The sequence below is a fragment of the Porites lutea genome, chromosome 1 (assembly GCF_958299795.1).
Source record: "Porites lutea chromosome 1, jaPorLute2.1, whole genome shotgun sequence".
NCBI classification, from domain to species: domain Eukaryota; kingdom Metazoa; phylum Cnidaria; class Anthozoa; order Scleractinia; family Poritidae; genus Porites; species Porites lutea.
In genome coordinates this window covers 48064498-48081541 of record NC_133201.1, presented here as the reverse complement: position 1 = coordinate 48081541, position 17044 = coordinate 48064498, and the positions used below count along the sequence as shown (strand labels likewise).

Here is a 17044-nt window from a genome sequence, read left to right as displayed (position 1 = left end):
GCTCAAAACTTGAATTTTTCTTATTCATAGTACGATTTCTGGGGCATTTTGGCACCTAATTAGTCATTGACAAAGGTTATTTCTGGCATGAAAATGGTGATCACGAATTTTGATAGTATGTACTTCATGTAAGACCTCATATAATGTCCTTTGTCATTCCCATATTTGTCAGGGTGGGGAGGGGGCAGGACTCATTGAATTTCCTGGGAGGAGGGGGGGAGGGGGTAGTGAAAAAGAGGGAGTCTCCAGCTTTTAGATATCCAGAGGTTGGCATCTCTGTGACAGTGTAAATTTCTTTATGTATATTACTATATCATATGAATTTTCTTGTTTAATTTGGAATTTAATTTGCACTCATGGGTCTTTCGATAAAGCTCAAATTGCATTCACTCTACAGGCTTATGCAATTTGGATACTTTTCAAAAAAACACTTGCAAATAAATTTCAAATTGAATGAGGTACGCCATATGGATTAGAGGCAAAAGCTAGATCTATATAAAATGATGTCTTCAAAATTGACTTAGTAAGTGACAGTGTTTGGTTTATCACAGAGTTGTTCCTCAAGCTCTTTGCACCCGTTATGGTCTGGCAATAGGAGCAACACTGGCCCCGTAAGTAGTTTCAATAACTATGTTTGTATTAAATTGGTGTAAGCTCTGTAGTCTTAATGGTACTATAATACATTTATCTCACTTGACACACCCTGAATGGTGCAGGCTGTAAATGTGCAAAAGGTGGGACACGGTATCATTAAACCCTGTTATAATTAAAAAAACCGTATAATTATAGCGATATAACAAACAATGTTCCTCTTTGCCCTGGTCATATTAAAACGTGTGGTAATGTGCCATGGTTTATTTAACATATTCCAGACTTTTAACAACATATTTTCACAGTCCCTTTTTTCACTTTGTTACATTGTGGTTTCACTGTGGAAAGTCAAGCTGGATCAACTCAGCTACTGTACCTGCCAACTTTATTTGAGTCATAAGCCGGAGACTTTTGCTGAGAATGCCAGGATTTTGCTAGAGAACCCAATCATGTCCAAAGGAGCTCTTTAATACTCATCAACCAACAATAAATATTGATTTGATTGTACCTCTCAGAAGGCTGAAAAAGGGCTTACCACCAGCTAAAATTGCTGTGAAAATAAGGACATGGCCAGGAGTAATTTTGAAGGTTCAGTTAAGTAAAGAAAGCAAGGTTGACTTAATTAAAAAAAACCTGCTTAGCTTTTCCTTAGCTGCGACCTTGGGAAACAATATTGTTAAAATGGTCAAAATTGTTATTGTTTGGTAACATTGAAGTAAAGTGAGTTTTCATCATTTTCAGGTTTGTTAAGGTATTGATGGTTTTACTGTTTGTTGTTGCCTGGCCTATTTCAAAACTGCTTGACTGTCTTCTGGGACATGAGCATTCCACATTCTTCAGAAGAGCAGGTAAATCACAGTGCTCGGCAGTGATTTCATTTGTTTTCTCCCTGATGTCCCTTTGTAAATTAATTGGGGCAATGAAAGGAGCCTGTAATCCTAATCTCCAAGTTGCTGTTAAATGTACATGTGGTTGGCACGTCCATGGAGCCAGCTTCATTTGAACTTCCCTTAAGGATGGATTGAATGCACAGAATGCAAATCTGATCAAGCTGTTTGGACCTTCTTCTTTCATAATATGATCACCCTTGTTTTTACAATTAATTTTATCACTTGAAACTTGCGCAAAAGTTCAAAAGCATCTTGACCTTCTATCATTGTCACCCGCACTCCTCCTGTATAACCTTCAGTTATTACTTAATTATTGTTCCACACATATTGTTGACATTTTAGTAGTTTATTATTCGTCAACTATTACTTCATGAGAACTTGCATGTAGCAGCTTTCACACTGCTAGGTGACCTTTTACATTTCACAGCTTAGCTAGTGTCTCTTCTAGTTTGGACATTGTTTTCCACCCCCTAAACCCAGTCCCCTAGACTCCCTTGCAGACTTTCCTAGGGCTTTATCAATTTGTCCATGGTGATAAAGGGAGAGGAATGTGTGACAAAGCCCTTGGAATGCCTCTGTAGGAGGCCTAAATGGGAGAGGGCACTAAACATATAATCTATACAGATATGTGCTACTCAACAGAGTATGATTTACCTGTCTGACTCCAGTGCAGGGTGAAAAATCACCCTTTATCTCTGGAATAGTGGTATACTGTATTTTACTTTAGTTTGACTCTGATTCAGGGATGCTCTTCTCCACATAATCCCTGATTATTTGCCACCAAGCTTACATATAAAACTATCCTACACTATGCTCCCTTTACTGTTTTTATATCACTGAGTTTGCCACACACTTATTATATGGAACAGCTTGACAACTCCAGGGGCGGATCTAGGGGGAGGGTGCGGGGGGTGCGCACCCCCCTCCCTGAGATGACCTGCGGTTTTCTAATACAACTGGTATTCTGCAAAAAAACAAAAAAAACTATGTGGTTTATTAGTGTTAAAGTACAGGAAGTGATGAGTGCACCCCCTCCTAAAAAAATCCTGGATCCGTCCCTGAACTCATCTCTTTAGCCAGAGTCTCAAAGACTCTGCAGTATACCCCATTAAGAGGAAGTACCCCCATAGGCAGGGGGGTGGGGTGGGGGTGAGCAGGTTACTGGTCCCCATCAGTTATCACATCATTGTGAAAGGTGTTAAAATGCGTCCTGTGTTTGTTTCCTTCCAGAGTTAAAAGAACTTGTGGATTTACACAAGGAAGATACAGATGCCAATGAGGACCCCCTTAGTCAAGATGAAGTCATGATTATACAGGTAGCAAGCCTATAGAAATAACTACAGAACTCATTAAATTTGCATTAATTTTCATAAAGTTATGTGCATGGATAACACCGGATGAGAAGTTATTTTAGGTTTGATGCGAATATGCCATAAGTACACTAAAATTTGAGTGCAACAGGCAGCGAATCATGGCAAAGGTAATCCAAGGGGATTGTGAGACTGTAATGGTATACGTTTGAGGTATGTCAAAGGTACCTTAGTTTAGACAACTTTGTCATCTTTGATACAAGGCAAAGATGGACTTACCACCTGCAGCCTACAACCATACAAAAGGGAAAGTGGCGGAGGCAATCAATTTTTCACAGAGTGTAATTTCCTTAACTGAACTGTCACACCTTTTTGTGTGACTTTACTACATGTGTCAAGTGCAAGAGAAAATTATATGATTCATCTGTAATTGAGTGACAGGGTTTATTCCTACCAACCTTTTTTAATGCTATGTGAATGATTTATAAATTCAAATCAATTTTACCACATCAAGTGCACATAATAAAGTCTTGCTTCCCATCAACCTCATTCCCAGGGTTCTCTATTACCCGTCCCTACGGAGCGAGAGAGAGAGAGAGGGGGGGAACCTGGAAACAAGGTTGACTTCCGATTAGACAATATGCTTGTTGAATATTATGAGTTTTTGAAATCTCATTTATTTTTTAACGCTTTTCCTCAGCATGCAAAGAAAGTGGTTTCTGATAGCCAGGGGCTAGTGGATTTTGCGGTCGGGCTAGTAAATTCTGTTCTTAACCCTTTAAGTCCCAATAGTGACCAACATCAATTTTCTCCTAACAATATCCATAGATTGTCAAGTGCAACATCTATGAGAATTAATCAAATGATCATAAAGAGAAGAATCTCTGATCTTTTATCAATTTCTCCCAACTAATTCTTAAAGGAAATGTATAGAGATCAGTTTGGAGAATTTGTTTGTGGATATTGGTGCTTAAAGGGTTAACTTGCCCAATGGACAAGTGATTTTTCGGGGAAATTCAAATTACCCAAGAACTGTAATCAATCCTGCTCATCAAATTTTTTTCGGCTAGTTGAAATGACTTTCGGGCTAGTACATGCTAGCTACAGCTTGCCCGAATGGCAGGCTGTAAAACTGACTTTCTTTGCACCCTGTTTCCTTCTAGACCAAGTTAAAGACAGATTGACTTGCCACTCTAACTTTTAATTCTGAGAACAAAATCCTAGGGTGTTTCCATTCAAATTAAATTTCTTTGGCAGAAGTTTTGCATTAAGAACTATATTTAACATTTCTTTGGATAATTTATACCAAAAATTTTTTTTTTTTTCAGTTAATTATTTTACTTTTGCAGTGAGGGGTTAAAGCAATGCTCAGGGTTTGAACAGTCTTGAAAAGTCCTTTAATTTTAAGGGAAGTCCTTGAAAAGTCCTTCTATTTCTATGCAAGTCCTTGAAAAGTCCTTGAATTTTCTTCAACATGGAATGTAGTGGCCTGGAAGGTGTTTTTCTAGTGCTTTTTGGTTGTCCAAGACAGAATACATATCATAGCTAAGAGAGAAGTTAAAGGTGATTTACATAAAGCGGTTTTTTTTTTTGTTTTATGCAAGAATTGCCTATCAATTTAAGACAAGTGAACTGAAAAATGTAGAGAATTTGGTGGAGCAAATACGCAGAGAATGTGCATTTTCGTACAATCTGTCACATTACATTCCTGGTAGGTGGTCCTTGAAAATCGAATGTGGTCCTTGAAAAGTCCTTAAGGCTGGTTTTCCCAAGCGACAGAGTTGGAGCCGGAGTCGTAAGACCTAGTGAAAATCAAAAATTGGGTGTTAGAGGAATCAGAACGTTTCCATTTTTTTCCAACTCCACTTAGGACCCTGTCGCTTATGATCTAGTGAAAACCAGATTGTGGAAGTCGGAAGCAGGAGCAGAAGGATAAACCAATCACAATGCATGTTCCCACGCTTGGTGATTGGTTTAGTTCCTTCGCTTCTGCTTGTGACTCTGACAAGCCAGTTTTCACTTGATCATAAACGACTGAGTCGTAAGTGGAATCAGAAGAATCAGAATGCCATTTTCCCTGGATCGTATAGTTCTATGCTTCTGATTATAACTTCGACTTTGTTGCTAGTGAAAACTAGCCTTCAAAAATGGTCGCACATTTTTTTGAATGAACCCTGATACTTAAACGGTGCCTGTTGACATGACTGTTTGATGCCTGTAGGGAGCTCTAGAAATGAGAAACAAAACCGTTGAAGATAAGTACACACCCCTGGAAAACGTGTACATGCTGGATATCAACAGGCAACTGGATCAAGATACAATGAAAGAGGTAAACTTAAATTGCTGCATTTGTTTACTTTAAATTTGGGCTTTTATCAACTAGGAAAAACTTTAAAATATAACTTGCCCTTCTCTTAATGATCTTCAGCTAGTGCCACTGATATGAGGCCAGCCCTTGAATTTTCCCATTCATGAATAACACAGGACTATGCATCCTTTTCTCTTAAGCTTTCTTTGTTGTGCTTAAAAAACGATAAGGCCTCTTAAAGAAACAGAACAAAATTATTTAGTGCTATTTCCCCTCTAATCTTTTCGTCAGTCATCACGATTAATTATTGAATGTCACAGCACACTGCATTATTGTTAGTCTCTGTAGCTTGTGAATACAGGTGTCTCTCAAGACTCGTCATCACTGAGATGTGTTTTGAATTGTATCAAGTAGTGGGTAGTGATGAGTGGCCCAACAATATTTGGCAGCTGTATTCGCAGGCTACACTTTGTACTTAAAATTAACCCATCACTGCCAGAGTGCTTGATGGAGTTTTGAAAGGTGACTGTAACTTTTGCGTTTGTGGATGAAATCCTGTGATGTCACCATTCAAATGAAAGCTCCCTGCCTGTAGTTTCACATGGTACTTTTTGTTTTTCAAAATGTTAGAAAATGAAATTTGGAAATCTGGTCGAAATTTGCCTTTAACTACATTTGGCAGTGAAAGGGTTAATAGTCTCAGTGGTAGTCATTCTTTGTGTCATCACACAATGCTTCTAGGAGAGGAGTGTTCCATGGTGACATGACAAACAGGGGCTTTGTAGGAGCCTTTACGCTGCCCCGAAGGCTATGTGCCCTTTATTGGGCTCCAAAGTGCCCTTATTCACAAGGTGGTGCTTATTTGCAGATCAGTAGGAAAGGCCATTCACGCGTGCCAGTGTACAGTGGAGAAAGAGAAAATATCGTGGGAGTTCTCTTTGTCAAGTCATTGGTAATGTTAGACCCAGACGATAACACTCCAATAAGGGACATTTACAGGGCTGGTTCTTTCCTCACATCATCAACAAGCGAACCACTGTTTGAGCTACTGGACAAATTTCAGACTGGAAAAAGTAAGTTGTTTTGATGTGCAGTCAACTCTTCATGAAGAGACAACTCCATATAAGGTGGACACCTCCCTAAAACTGACACCTAGAGTTTGTCCCTAAAATGTTTAGTCAAGTCGCCCAAAATGCTGAATTGTTGGGCTCGAAATTTATCATGCTTCGACAAAATCCTAGCATCCCTATTACTACTTTCCGCGCTTGCTTCGTCTCATGGAAGATTATAGAACAGATATATTACTCATTCATCGGGCTTGTTTCGTTGGTAATCCAGGGTTAAAGATAGAGATATTTATACCGCTTGTTTCATCTACGGTGGCCCACAACTGTCACGGCAAAACCAAAAACCTCACGGCAAAACCGAAAACCTCACGGCAAAAACAAAAACCTCACGGCAAAATCAAAATACCTCACGAAAAAAACAAAAACCTCACGGCAAAACCAAATATTTTCCACGGCAAAAGCAAATACCCACGGCAAGACCAAAACTATTTTGCTTTTGCTGTGAAGTATTTTGTTTTGCCGTGAGGTTTTTATGTTTTGCCTTGAGGTATTTTGTTTTTGCCGTGAGGTTTTTGGTATGGTATGTTGCACATTCATTGCGCTTGTTTTGTCTAACAAAAATTTTTTTTTGTTTAACAAAAATTAACTTTGTTTTTCTGTGCACTTGACCTGATAAAATTCGGGCGACATGACTCTGTATTTCGGGCGACTTGATACTGGTTTCGGCCGAGATGACTTTGGGGCGACTTGACTGGTTACCGTCCCTGCCTTTCTTTACTACTTTCAGTTGACTCTCTATAAGACAGACACTTTCCCAAAACGGATACCTAGAGTTGGGCCTTTCCAACCTCTAAGTCCAGGGGCGGATCTAGGGGGAGGGTGCAGGGGGTGCGTACCGCCCCCCCCCCCCCCGAGATGACCTGCGGTTTTCTAATACAACTGGTATTCTGCAAAAAAAAAAAAAACCCTATGTGGTTTATTGGTGTTGAAGTAGAGCAAGAGACGAGTGCACCCCCTCCTAAAAAAAATCCTGAATCCGCCCCTGAAGTCATTTTGTTTCACTGTTTATATAAAGACGGTGCCTACCTCTCCAAGTCTAGACAACAAAACAGTCCGTATTTTTGCATATTCAAGTCCGCGTGAACAGTCAAACAAAAGCTCTGTCGCGAGGATGAAAACGGAGAGCGAGACTGGTTTTCTCTAGCCTTGCAAGACTCGCGCGCGTGAGACTCTTACGCTACACTAAACCTATTTTGAGAAAAGCCGACTGTTTTGCAGTCTGCTCCAAGTCGGACACTTAAAATAATGGTCCCAACCTTGTCTGTCTTCGGCTGTGTTTACACTTGGTGCCCCGGCTCGCTGCCTCAGTAGAGTAACCGCTGGGCACTCGTTTGAATTTCCCGTGTAGTCGCTGGTTCATAAATTCACACGCATGGATAAAAAAGGATTAAGAACGAACGGAATTTTCCCCTTATAGGTCACCTGTGTGTTGTGAACAAGACTCAGATAGACGAAGGAAATCATATTTTAACAGTAAGTTACAAGTATGCAGTTGCGTAATTAAAACACAAACAGCACCGCTAAACATAAAAACCCAGCATGATTTGAAAAGGACACGAAGGCGATACCACTTGCTGCAATTTTGTACGTCTGTATTTTTTATTTTGTTTTGTTTTCAAGGCATAAATCAACTGTTTTTTTCCTGGAGCCTTCGCTTCTACATTGTTTTTTATTTTTTTCAAAAAATCAGTGCCCACTTCTTCTTAACAAATGGAAACTTATGTCGACCTGTAATTTTAAGATTACATTAACACCCTTTGTAAGGTGCAAATCCACTTGTAAACTGGCGTTAACAGATTATTTGGACGAAACAGACCAGTCCGTACAACCAAGGATATATACGTCGGACAAGACCAAGCAATCCGTACAAACAAGGATATATGTGACCCTTCACGCGAAAAGGTGGCTTATCTAAATTTCACGCTGGGGCTATTTTCACGCTCCAAGGCGTGAAATGGAAAAATATTATTGGAATGTGAGTGAAATTTCTCCTTCACGCCGTGAACACGGCGTGAAAAAAGTCACGGCCAGAGTGAAATGTTTCACGCCGTGATAAAGTCATTGCCAGAGTGAAAATTTTTCACGCCGTGAAAAAGGTCATAGCCGCCGAGAAACATTTCCCACCGTGAAAAGTTCACGCCATGAAAGTTAATCCTTGAGAGAAAAAATGGTTATCAGCCTACAAAAACACGCAACCAGCAATTTGACAATAAAAAGTTGGAGAAAACGTGACACTAAACTAAATAGTAAAAAGAAAAAAAGGAAGTAATAACCAGAATTTCTATTTAAGTGATATTGTGCATGAAATCGATGCAATTATCTGCATCAAATGTCAGACTTTTGATATTTGTAACAATTGGTTTATTGCGTTTCTTTCTAGGAACACGCAACGTCATAAATTATTTCCGTCGTGTTTCGTTTCGTCGATGACAAAAATGAAATAATAATTTCAAAAACTAATCATTAGTTTTTTGAAATTATGCAGTGTTAAGTTTGTCACGAAAAGTTTGTCTAAACAACTCATGCAGGGAAAGTGTGAACTGAGTAGTTCAAGTTACGAAAGAAAAACTAAATCACGACTTATTGAGTCACGAATTTGCAAATATTTATGTTTTATCGGGTATAAATAAGTCAGTGTATTTTTCGAGTATTTTTACCAAAATGTAATCTTTTTAAACGGAGCTTGTAAGTTTTTATCCCTATAATATATCTGATTTAGCTCTCTTGTACAAGCAAATGACGAAGACACAGAAAAAAATGTCTACGTATACGCTATCAACTTAATTAATGTCAGACTGCGTAGTACCAAAATAGTCTGCTGCACTGCCGTTTTTTGTGTCGTCACGCAACGCTCCTCCTCACAAATGGTTTCTTTCAAAGCATTCTGGCGGTCCGGACGGCATAGTCTTGCTTTGCCTGCTGTATTTTCCACATCATAAGCATCCCATTTAACTGTAGTGATACAGCTTTAAGAGTTACCGATGCTAAGATAGGCCCGAAAGTTAAAATTTTTGTGTTTCGCTATGTTTGTTTTGTTTCCCGAATTTGGCGCCAGAACTCGTCCCCAAGATCTTTAGCCTTTTCTCATCTCGGAAACCGGGCTGAAATTTCTCATATGAACCCAAGGCAAAATTCATCCCCGTAACCGAGCCAGCCCGGTCAACCGGGCTCATATGAAGAGGCCCTTAAGACGCGGAAAAAACATAAGGTAAGATTTCATAGCGTGAAGCTTCTTTTATCACCCCAATCGATTTCACGGCGTGAAAATTTTCACTCCTATATTCACGGCGTGAAAGTTTTCACTCTATCTTTCACGGCATGCTAGTTTCACGCCGACAGTGAAATTTTTTCACCAAAGAGTGAACACGGCGTGAAATTTTGAATTCACGCCGTGAAAAGTCCAATTCACGCACCGTGACCGTGAAAAAATTTCCCGGTTTTCGGTGAAATCCATAAGCCCCCTTTTCGCGTGAAGGGTCACATATATACGTTGTCAAGTGTTAAAACGTCGTTACTTCGTGTGATCGCTCCAACTGATATATCGAGTAACTCCGTACAACAACAACAAAACTCATCACGTGATCTAAAAGGGCAGGAAACAAGAAAAACAGGGAACCCAGCCGCAATTACAATCACGAGCATTTATCTTTAATGTTTCTGCAGGTATATGGTATATTTATAAACATTTAATCTGTCTAGAGGTAAACTGAGGGGACCATATAATGCCGTAACAACTTTTGTGGCTCAAAGCTATGCACACAAATAAACACTTGTGACATATTTTGTTCTTGAAACTCACCGATTCTGATATTTTTCAGTAACAAACAAATGTATTCTGATGCTCATCATGCTAGAGTCATTTTAAATGTTTATAAGGTCCTCAAGCGAAGTGTGTTGAAGAATTGTAGTCGCCAATTTGGAGACTGATTTTCAGGGGGTTGTTCACTGTCGTCAAAAATTTTCGCGAGATTTTTGTACCCTTCTGGTTTCTGAATATTTGTTTTTGTTGTTATCGTTGTTTACTAGCGAGTTGTTGGTATCATAACTCTAGAGGATGTGATAGAATTGTTGATTCAAGAAGAAATTTGGGATGAGGCAGATATCCTTAGACATCGCTACGACTTGAAGAAGCAAATATCTTTTGCTAGAGCAAAATTTAAACGAATGAAATCAGTCGACACTGGTGATGGAGGCGGACGTGGTCCACTGAGTCCGGTCATGCATTCAGAGGTAAAGTTCTAATTATTTCGGACCGCTAGTACACCCACCTTCTCCCCCTCCACCCTCGAGAAAAAGACCTGGGAGCCCAAACCGATAGTCGAATTGCACGCATTTTAAGCATCATACGCTTCTCCTAGCATGCGGAGAACTTTTAGTGACAACATAGAACCGCGTTACGTAGAAATTGTATACAATGAATGTTCCGGTAATAAGTGTATGTATTAGCCTGCGAGCAAGCTCCCCTATTTGGGCAAGCGAAGCGAGCCTCGCGAGAACGCGCAAGCGAGGGGCCGAAAGGCCTCTTCCCCTCGCGGCTTCGCCGCTCGCGCGTTCTCGCGAGACTCGTTTCACTCGCCCAAATGGGAGAGCCTGCTCGCAGGCTATGTATGTACCTGAACTTGTTACCGCAACTGAGAGCCTCTGTGGTCGGGCCCTCTCAAGCGATCACCTCTCCGAAAGCAACTGCTAATTCTTGGCATTTTGAGTGGTCGCTTACAGATGGTCTGGCTTAACAAATAATAATAATTTATTATTTAGAAGGTGCAAAATAGCATTTAAATATATGATGTAATGCGCACAACCTGCGATCAGGCGTTCTTAAACTGATCGCAGGTTAGGTCCGGCTGTATTTCACCCTGTCTAAACGGTAGATATTCTGGGGGGGGAGGGGGGACTATGGGGTCGTATGTTGGGAAAAGTGTGTTATCGTAACCTTGTTGATCTTTCTCAACAGGAGGTACCTGCAAGACTGCACGAGTCAATAAATGACACTCAGCCACTGCTGTCTCAATCTTCATAGAGGTTTTAAATGTATCCGCCCTTGTGCTCTGAGACAAAGTGCACCTGCTTGACTGCTTATGACTTTGTCTCAGTGGGTTACAGTGAATCTGGTACCCGAACAACTGGAGTGATTAATACACTGTACACTCTCTTAAAGGAGTGTTGCCTGACCATTCTCACTTTCTATCATTATCCTCAGTTACAGTAGAACCCCGATAACTCGAACTCGGATAACTCGAACTAAAATTCATTTCCCTTGATCAAAAAGTCACTGAAATTTACCCCGATAACTCGAATTCTTGTTCTTTTAACTCTACTTGGATACGATCCCACTAATTCTTGTTTTATAAGGTTAAAAACACTAAAACTGACACTGGTCACTATTAAAAGCAATTTGATTTTAATCGGTGAAACCAACAGATCACGTGTTATCGTAAAAATGCCTAATCATGTTACCGTTTTTGATAAAAGAAGTAAATTTGCACTTCACCAATCCCTAAATTCCTGAGAAATTAGTAACTATCAATGTTTAACACGGCAAATTGAATTTGTCAATCGACCTCAATGACTCGAACCCTCGCTCTCGAACTGTTTTTCGATTCCCTTCAGAGTTGGAGTTACCGGGGTTCTACTGTAGTTCTTTCAGTAGTCGTCCGTTTGAATTTAGCAGCAGATTCAGAACTTCCTTATTCTTAGGACCGATTTTTCCATGAAAGAGCCGAATGTAAAGGAAGTTTGCTTTTAAATGATTTGTTTGCAGTTTAGGCGAGGCAAATTTCAGGGGCACCCAACGTCAATTTTCGGAAAATATCTGTTCGGAAGACGATTTGAGATCTAGAGTTTTCGGAACATTTGTTGTAAAATTTCTTGCTTGCCTTCCTCCCCTAGGATTTTCGAACGTCTAAGAAGTAGTATAATTGCCCATTTTTAACGGGTTTTTACCCTAAAAAGGTCACCTAGAATTTTCGGAAGCCTTTTTTCTGGCTGGAATTTTCGAAAAGGTAAGTTTTGATCCCTATAATTTTCGGATAATTGCCCATTTTAAACGGGTTTTTACCCTAAAAAGGTCACCTAGAATTTTCGGGAGCCTTTTTTCTGGCTGGAATTTTCGAAAAGGTAAGTTTTGATCCCTATAATTTTCGGATCACTAGACTTTCAGCTAGGAAATCCGAACAGATGAAAAATTTTAGGGGATAAAAATATCCCTATATCTACCGTTTAAATACTAAAATACGTTTAACAATACTATGTGTAAGTGGTTTTGAACTATATTCTCGTTGGGTGCTCCTGAAATTTACCGTCCACATTTTTCAGATTGTCAGGGGTTTTGCTGTGCGCTGATGAGTGACTTCAGTAAAGTTCCTAGCGGGTTTCTTACTTAAGTTCTTGTTAGGGCCTCTTCACATGAGCCCGGTTACCGAGATGAATTTCGCCTTGGGTTCATATGAGAAATTTCAACCCGGTTTGCGAAATGAAAAAAGGCCAAAGATCATGGGACGAGTTCTTGCGCCAAAATCGAGAAACAAAGCGAACATGGCGAAACACAAAAATTTTAACTTTCGCGCTTATCATAGCTTCGGCAACTCTTAAAGCTGTATCAGTGCAGTTAAATGGGATGCTTATGATGTGAAAAATGCAGCAGGCAATGCAAGACGATGCCATGCGGGCCGCCAGAATTCATCCTGCCGTTCATCCCGGTAACCCGGCTGAAGTGTTCATATGTCAAAATTTTCAGCCCGCTTACCGAGATCCTGTTGGAAAAACAGAGCCAGCCCGCGCTCTCATATGAACACACCGAAAATGGGATAAGGGATATAGAGGTAAGGCGAAATCTCGGAAACTGAGCCAGCCGGGTCAACCGGGCTCATGTTAAGAGGCCCTTATAGGGGTGATTACACGGCGGATTTCAGCCCGGGATGAAGTTCGCCACGTTATTACCCCCTTAGACTGTTAATAGCAGACCTGTCACTCTTTCTGTGCTCTAGTACGGAGTATATACACGTAGGTAACCGGGGCTTTATCCCTGAAAGTTCAGAAAATTCCAGGGGGTCTTAAATTGCGGTGTAGGTTGTTGCCCGCATACAAACCCGATGAACGTCTCTGAAGCTTGGGAAAGTTTATCAAGACTTTCGAGATAAAAAATATCTGGGTTACAATTAAATCAGTTTAATCAATCAGTTGGAGCGGCGTATGTCTAAGGAGCGCCGGTATTTAGAGCTTTACTATTTAAAAATCGCAAGCTACATGACAGCCTTTGTCTTTTTAATGACCAAAAAACTGAGGAATTTGTACAGATAGTTAGCTGTAAAGTATTACTTTCATTGAAGACTATGTGAATACAAAAGTGTTTGAAAATAGCAATTAAATACGTCTTAAAATGTATACATATTTGACAATTAATATGTACATTTCCAAGTATTTACTCTCTGAAGGAACATTACGTAGGAAAATATGGACAACTATTGATTTCAGAAGCTTTTTTCAATCTGGATAGTTCTTTTGCCATCACGGTCCCCACACTGAAGAATGTCTAACTGTTACCAAACAAAAATCTAAATTATAATTATTATTAATATTATTCAATGATTTTACAGAACAAAAGAAAACTCTGTAAATGATCAAGACTTCTCTCGATACGATTTATACATTCACGATACTTACATTGATACGATACATACACGTTCGCGAGTTTTAAAGCGTTAGGAAACGAACGAGCTTGTTGGCATGTAGTCAGACAATGATTAATTTTTTCTCTCAGTTTCCCAGTAGCAAACCGGAACTGGTCAGCTAGCGAAGGCATCTCCGTTAGATTAAGCTGTTAGGAGTTTAAAATAGAGAACGGGGACAGCAGTGAAAACGTTTCTTTATAGAAAGTGATCTTTTGCTCCTTTAAACTTTATCGGCATTATTCCAACTCAATTCATTTTCAGATGTGGCCGAATTCTCCTGGAATTGAATTATTAACACCACATTCAAGTTCAGAAAGAGAAAGAAAAATCGGTCGTCTTGTTTTTACGTCTTCCATAAAACGGCGCATCAGGAAAATTCACGTCGAAGTCGTGACGGCAAAGAAGTGGACCAAATAGCATGGTGCACACGTGAAAAAACCTGTCACGTTTATTCCAAAAAAAACTATTGCTGTTTTAACGTTGTTGTTGCAAACCCCGCAGCCCATCTTAAACTCCCTATTAAACGTGGTCTATGTAGACGTAGTTGGCGCCAGTGTTGTTATACTTGTTGGGGTGACAGAGGCCACTCCTTCGAATGACTCATCGTACAGAAAACCTATCAAGTCAAAACAAAATCAACAGGAAATTTACAAAGTAAACCCCGTCATGATCTCTTGACCGCGTTTATTGGATAATTATTAATGTCTGTAAAATTAGTGGCTTGTTTTAGATGGTTATAAACGCCAAAAGACTCTTGTCGATACTAATACCAAGTCACCAGCTACCCATAGGATGTCGATTTCAGTATTTGTGAGGTTTTGAAGAAAAATGCCAATATTTTCTCTTTTGGCAAATTACAACAATGCTTGGGGAGTAATTGCGGCAATCTCCAAGCTAAGTGAAAAGGAAGATGATTTGTTTCACTTTGTGGCAAACTGCTCTTATTACGTTTTAAGGACCCCAATAAGCGGCGCGTCTTGGTTTCCTTACAAGCCACCATATCAGGATACTTACCAGCAATACTGGCAGTCATAAAGCAGGCTATGGTGGCGGCAAACAGGGTTCTTATAGCAATCCTCGCCATGTCACTCTGTCGGCTTGGCGCCATCGGTCCCAAACCGCCAAGTAATACTCCCAGACCAAGAAAATTGGTGAAGCCACAGAGTGCGTATGTAGCGATGACCTCCGATCGGCGCTAAAAAAGATGAGACCAAGAAAATATTACACAGTTTTAGAATTCACTTTCTTATGTTTTGTTCTTAACTATATCAGAGGGTCAACGGTCACAAAAGAATGTTTATTTACAAACTATCTCGATGTTATTATCAAAGTCATGGAAGGGATATCATTTTTATCTAAGGTATATGAAAACGTTACCTTTTTGCCAAAAAAGGTCCAAAAAGGGTGTATGGTAGTATACCGATTCCCCGAAACCTCGGGCTCTCGAACCTTTCGATAATTTGAGTAGTATAGGGCGCAACGAATTATCCGTTGTTTTACTTAGGAATCACATTGACTTGCCGAAAAGTAAATTAACGTCGATCACGTCGTGGCCTTTTGTCTTGTTTTGTCTTTATCCCAGGGGGCAGAATGCGGTTTAACCCGTTGAACAGGTTTTCTAGTTATTTCTAGGTAAATGAAGGTCTTGCTTTTTCATTGGTTGACTAAGAACTAAGAAAAGTATTCGTTGGTTTATTCATGTTGTCGAAGAAAAAAGCGCCAGCTCGCCTGTGACTTATAATCACTGAGCCGTAACGTAATGAGAAAAGTTCTATTGGTTTTTCCGGTGCGTCCTATACTACTACTTTGGATTAAAACTGACTTAACTTCCCCAGTCAAACAAAGTTATTTTATCACGATTCGGCCCGACTTTTCATACCTTCCGAGGCAATTTCCATTCTCCTGAGAGGGGGGCGGGGGGGATCAGGGATTACACTGTGTAAGGGGCGGAACTTAAAGGACGGTTTATTGCAACATTCACTGAATTTGGGGTGATTGTCTTACCGATATAGAAGGTTCTCCATTCATTTCCTGTCTATTTTTTATGTATGGTGCCATCTCAACGTAGGCTACTAACTCGTTGAGAAATGTTTTGATACCTAGGAACATTCCCACAGCATTGCAATCAGCCCAATCTACACCCATGAGGAATGCAAATGGCATAAACAGGTAGGAGCAAATTACCTTAAAGGAAAAGTGAAAAATAAAAAAAATCAATTGCATTGAATTGTTAAATATGTGTTGTTATTGACCAAGAGTGCAATCAAAATGGCTGCTTATTAGCCAAGTTCTTTTTTGCGAGTGTATTCGTCTCTGTCACTAAAACGCCAAAAAGAACAAGGCCAGTATTCAGCCATCCTGACCGAACAAGCCTGGTCAATCAAGGTTTTATTGTATGGCCAAAGAGAGAACTTTTACTTGCGGGACTAACACGAGAAATCCGAGCGGGCTTGATGGGTCCATCTCACCCTTTCGGTTAGCCAATCAGAATGCAGGATTCGCTTTATCTTCTCCTCTCGTGGATTCAGCTATGTAGGCTAGAAAGAAGACGGTCAGAATTCAAATCTCACGACCTCCTATTATGCAGAATGGAATTTCTTTTTCTTTCCCGTTTTGACTGCGACTGGAGAGCACCACCCTGGAGCTTCTATTAGCAAAGTGTCACAGTGCTTAAGTGCTTCAGTTTCATTAAGTTTTCTTTTTTTCGAAGAAATTCGATGTGTTCAACGTCCGCACACCCAACCTCGTTAAGGGAAACGTTCGGGGAGATGGTTTGCTGCACACTCCAACATGGAAGTCGATTCGATCCCTTCGATAGAGACTCCGGGCTTGGTGCACACGTACAATGCTCTTTAATCAGTTAAACTCCCTACTATCTTGTTCATCACTACAGGAAATCCTACTTTGCTCTGATTGGCAGGGCGATTTTTTGACGCCAAGGGCGAATCTAGCCTTACAATCTAACACGCTGTGACCCATGGCCAGAGGTTATAGAAAAGCACGCTCCGTGGAAAGTGGGGAGAGGTAACAAGCTCTTGATTATGTGTGTTGAAATTGGACAAATAGTCAATCGTCGTGGCTCAATTCACCACTTTAGAAAGGAGACGGGAACTGGATTCGAAATGTGTCCCGCAAGTGTTTCTGGGAG

At 40.2% G+C, this 17044-nt stretch overlaps 1 protein-coding gene and 1 pseudogene across 1 annotated transcript in view; one reads left to right on the top strand and one right to left on the bottom strand.

The window, feature by feature from the left end:
• The window catches only part of LOC140953305 (uncharacterized), a 16513-nt gene extending 2904 nt beyond the window's left edge, over positions 1–13609 (top strand). The window contains exons 3-10 of the mRNA XM_073402801.1: positions 552–611; positions 1333–1439; positions 2712–2797; positions 5013–5120; positions 5968–6172; positions 7644–7699; positions 10253–10456; positions 11181–13609. Of these exons, the coding sequence (XP_073258902.1) occupies positions 552–611; positions 1333–1439; positions 2712–2797; positions 5013–5120; positions 5968–6172; positions 7644–7699; positions 10253–10456; positions 11181–11246 (892 nt within the window). The 3' untranslated portion in view covers positions 11247–13609. The remainder of the gene's footprint in view (positions 1–551; positions 612–1332; positions 1440–2711; positions 2798–5012; positions 5121–5967; positions 6173–7643; positions 7700–10252; positions 10457–11180) is intronic.
• The window catches only part of LOC140953315 (solute carrier family 28 member 3-like), a 16893-nt pseudogene continuing 13321 nt past the window's right edge, over positions 13473–17044 (bottom strand).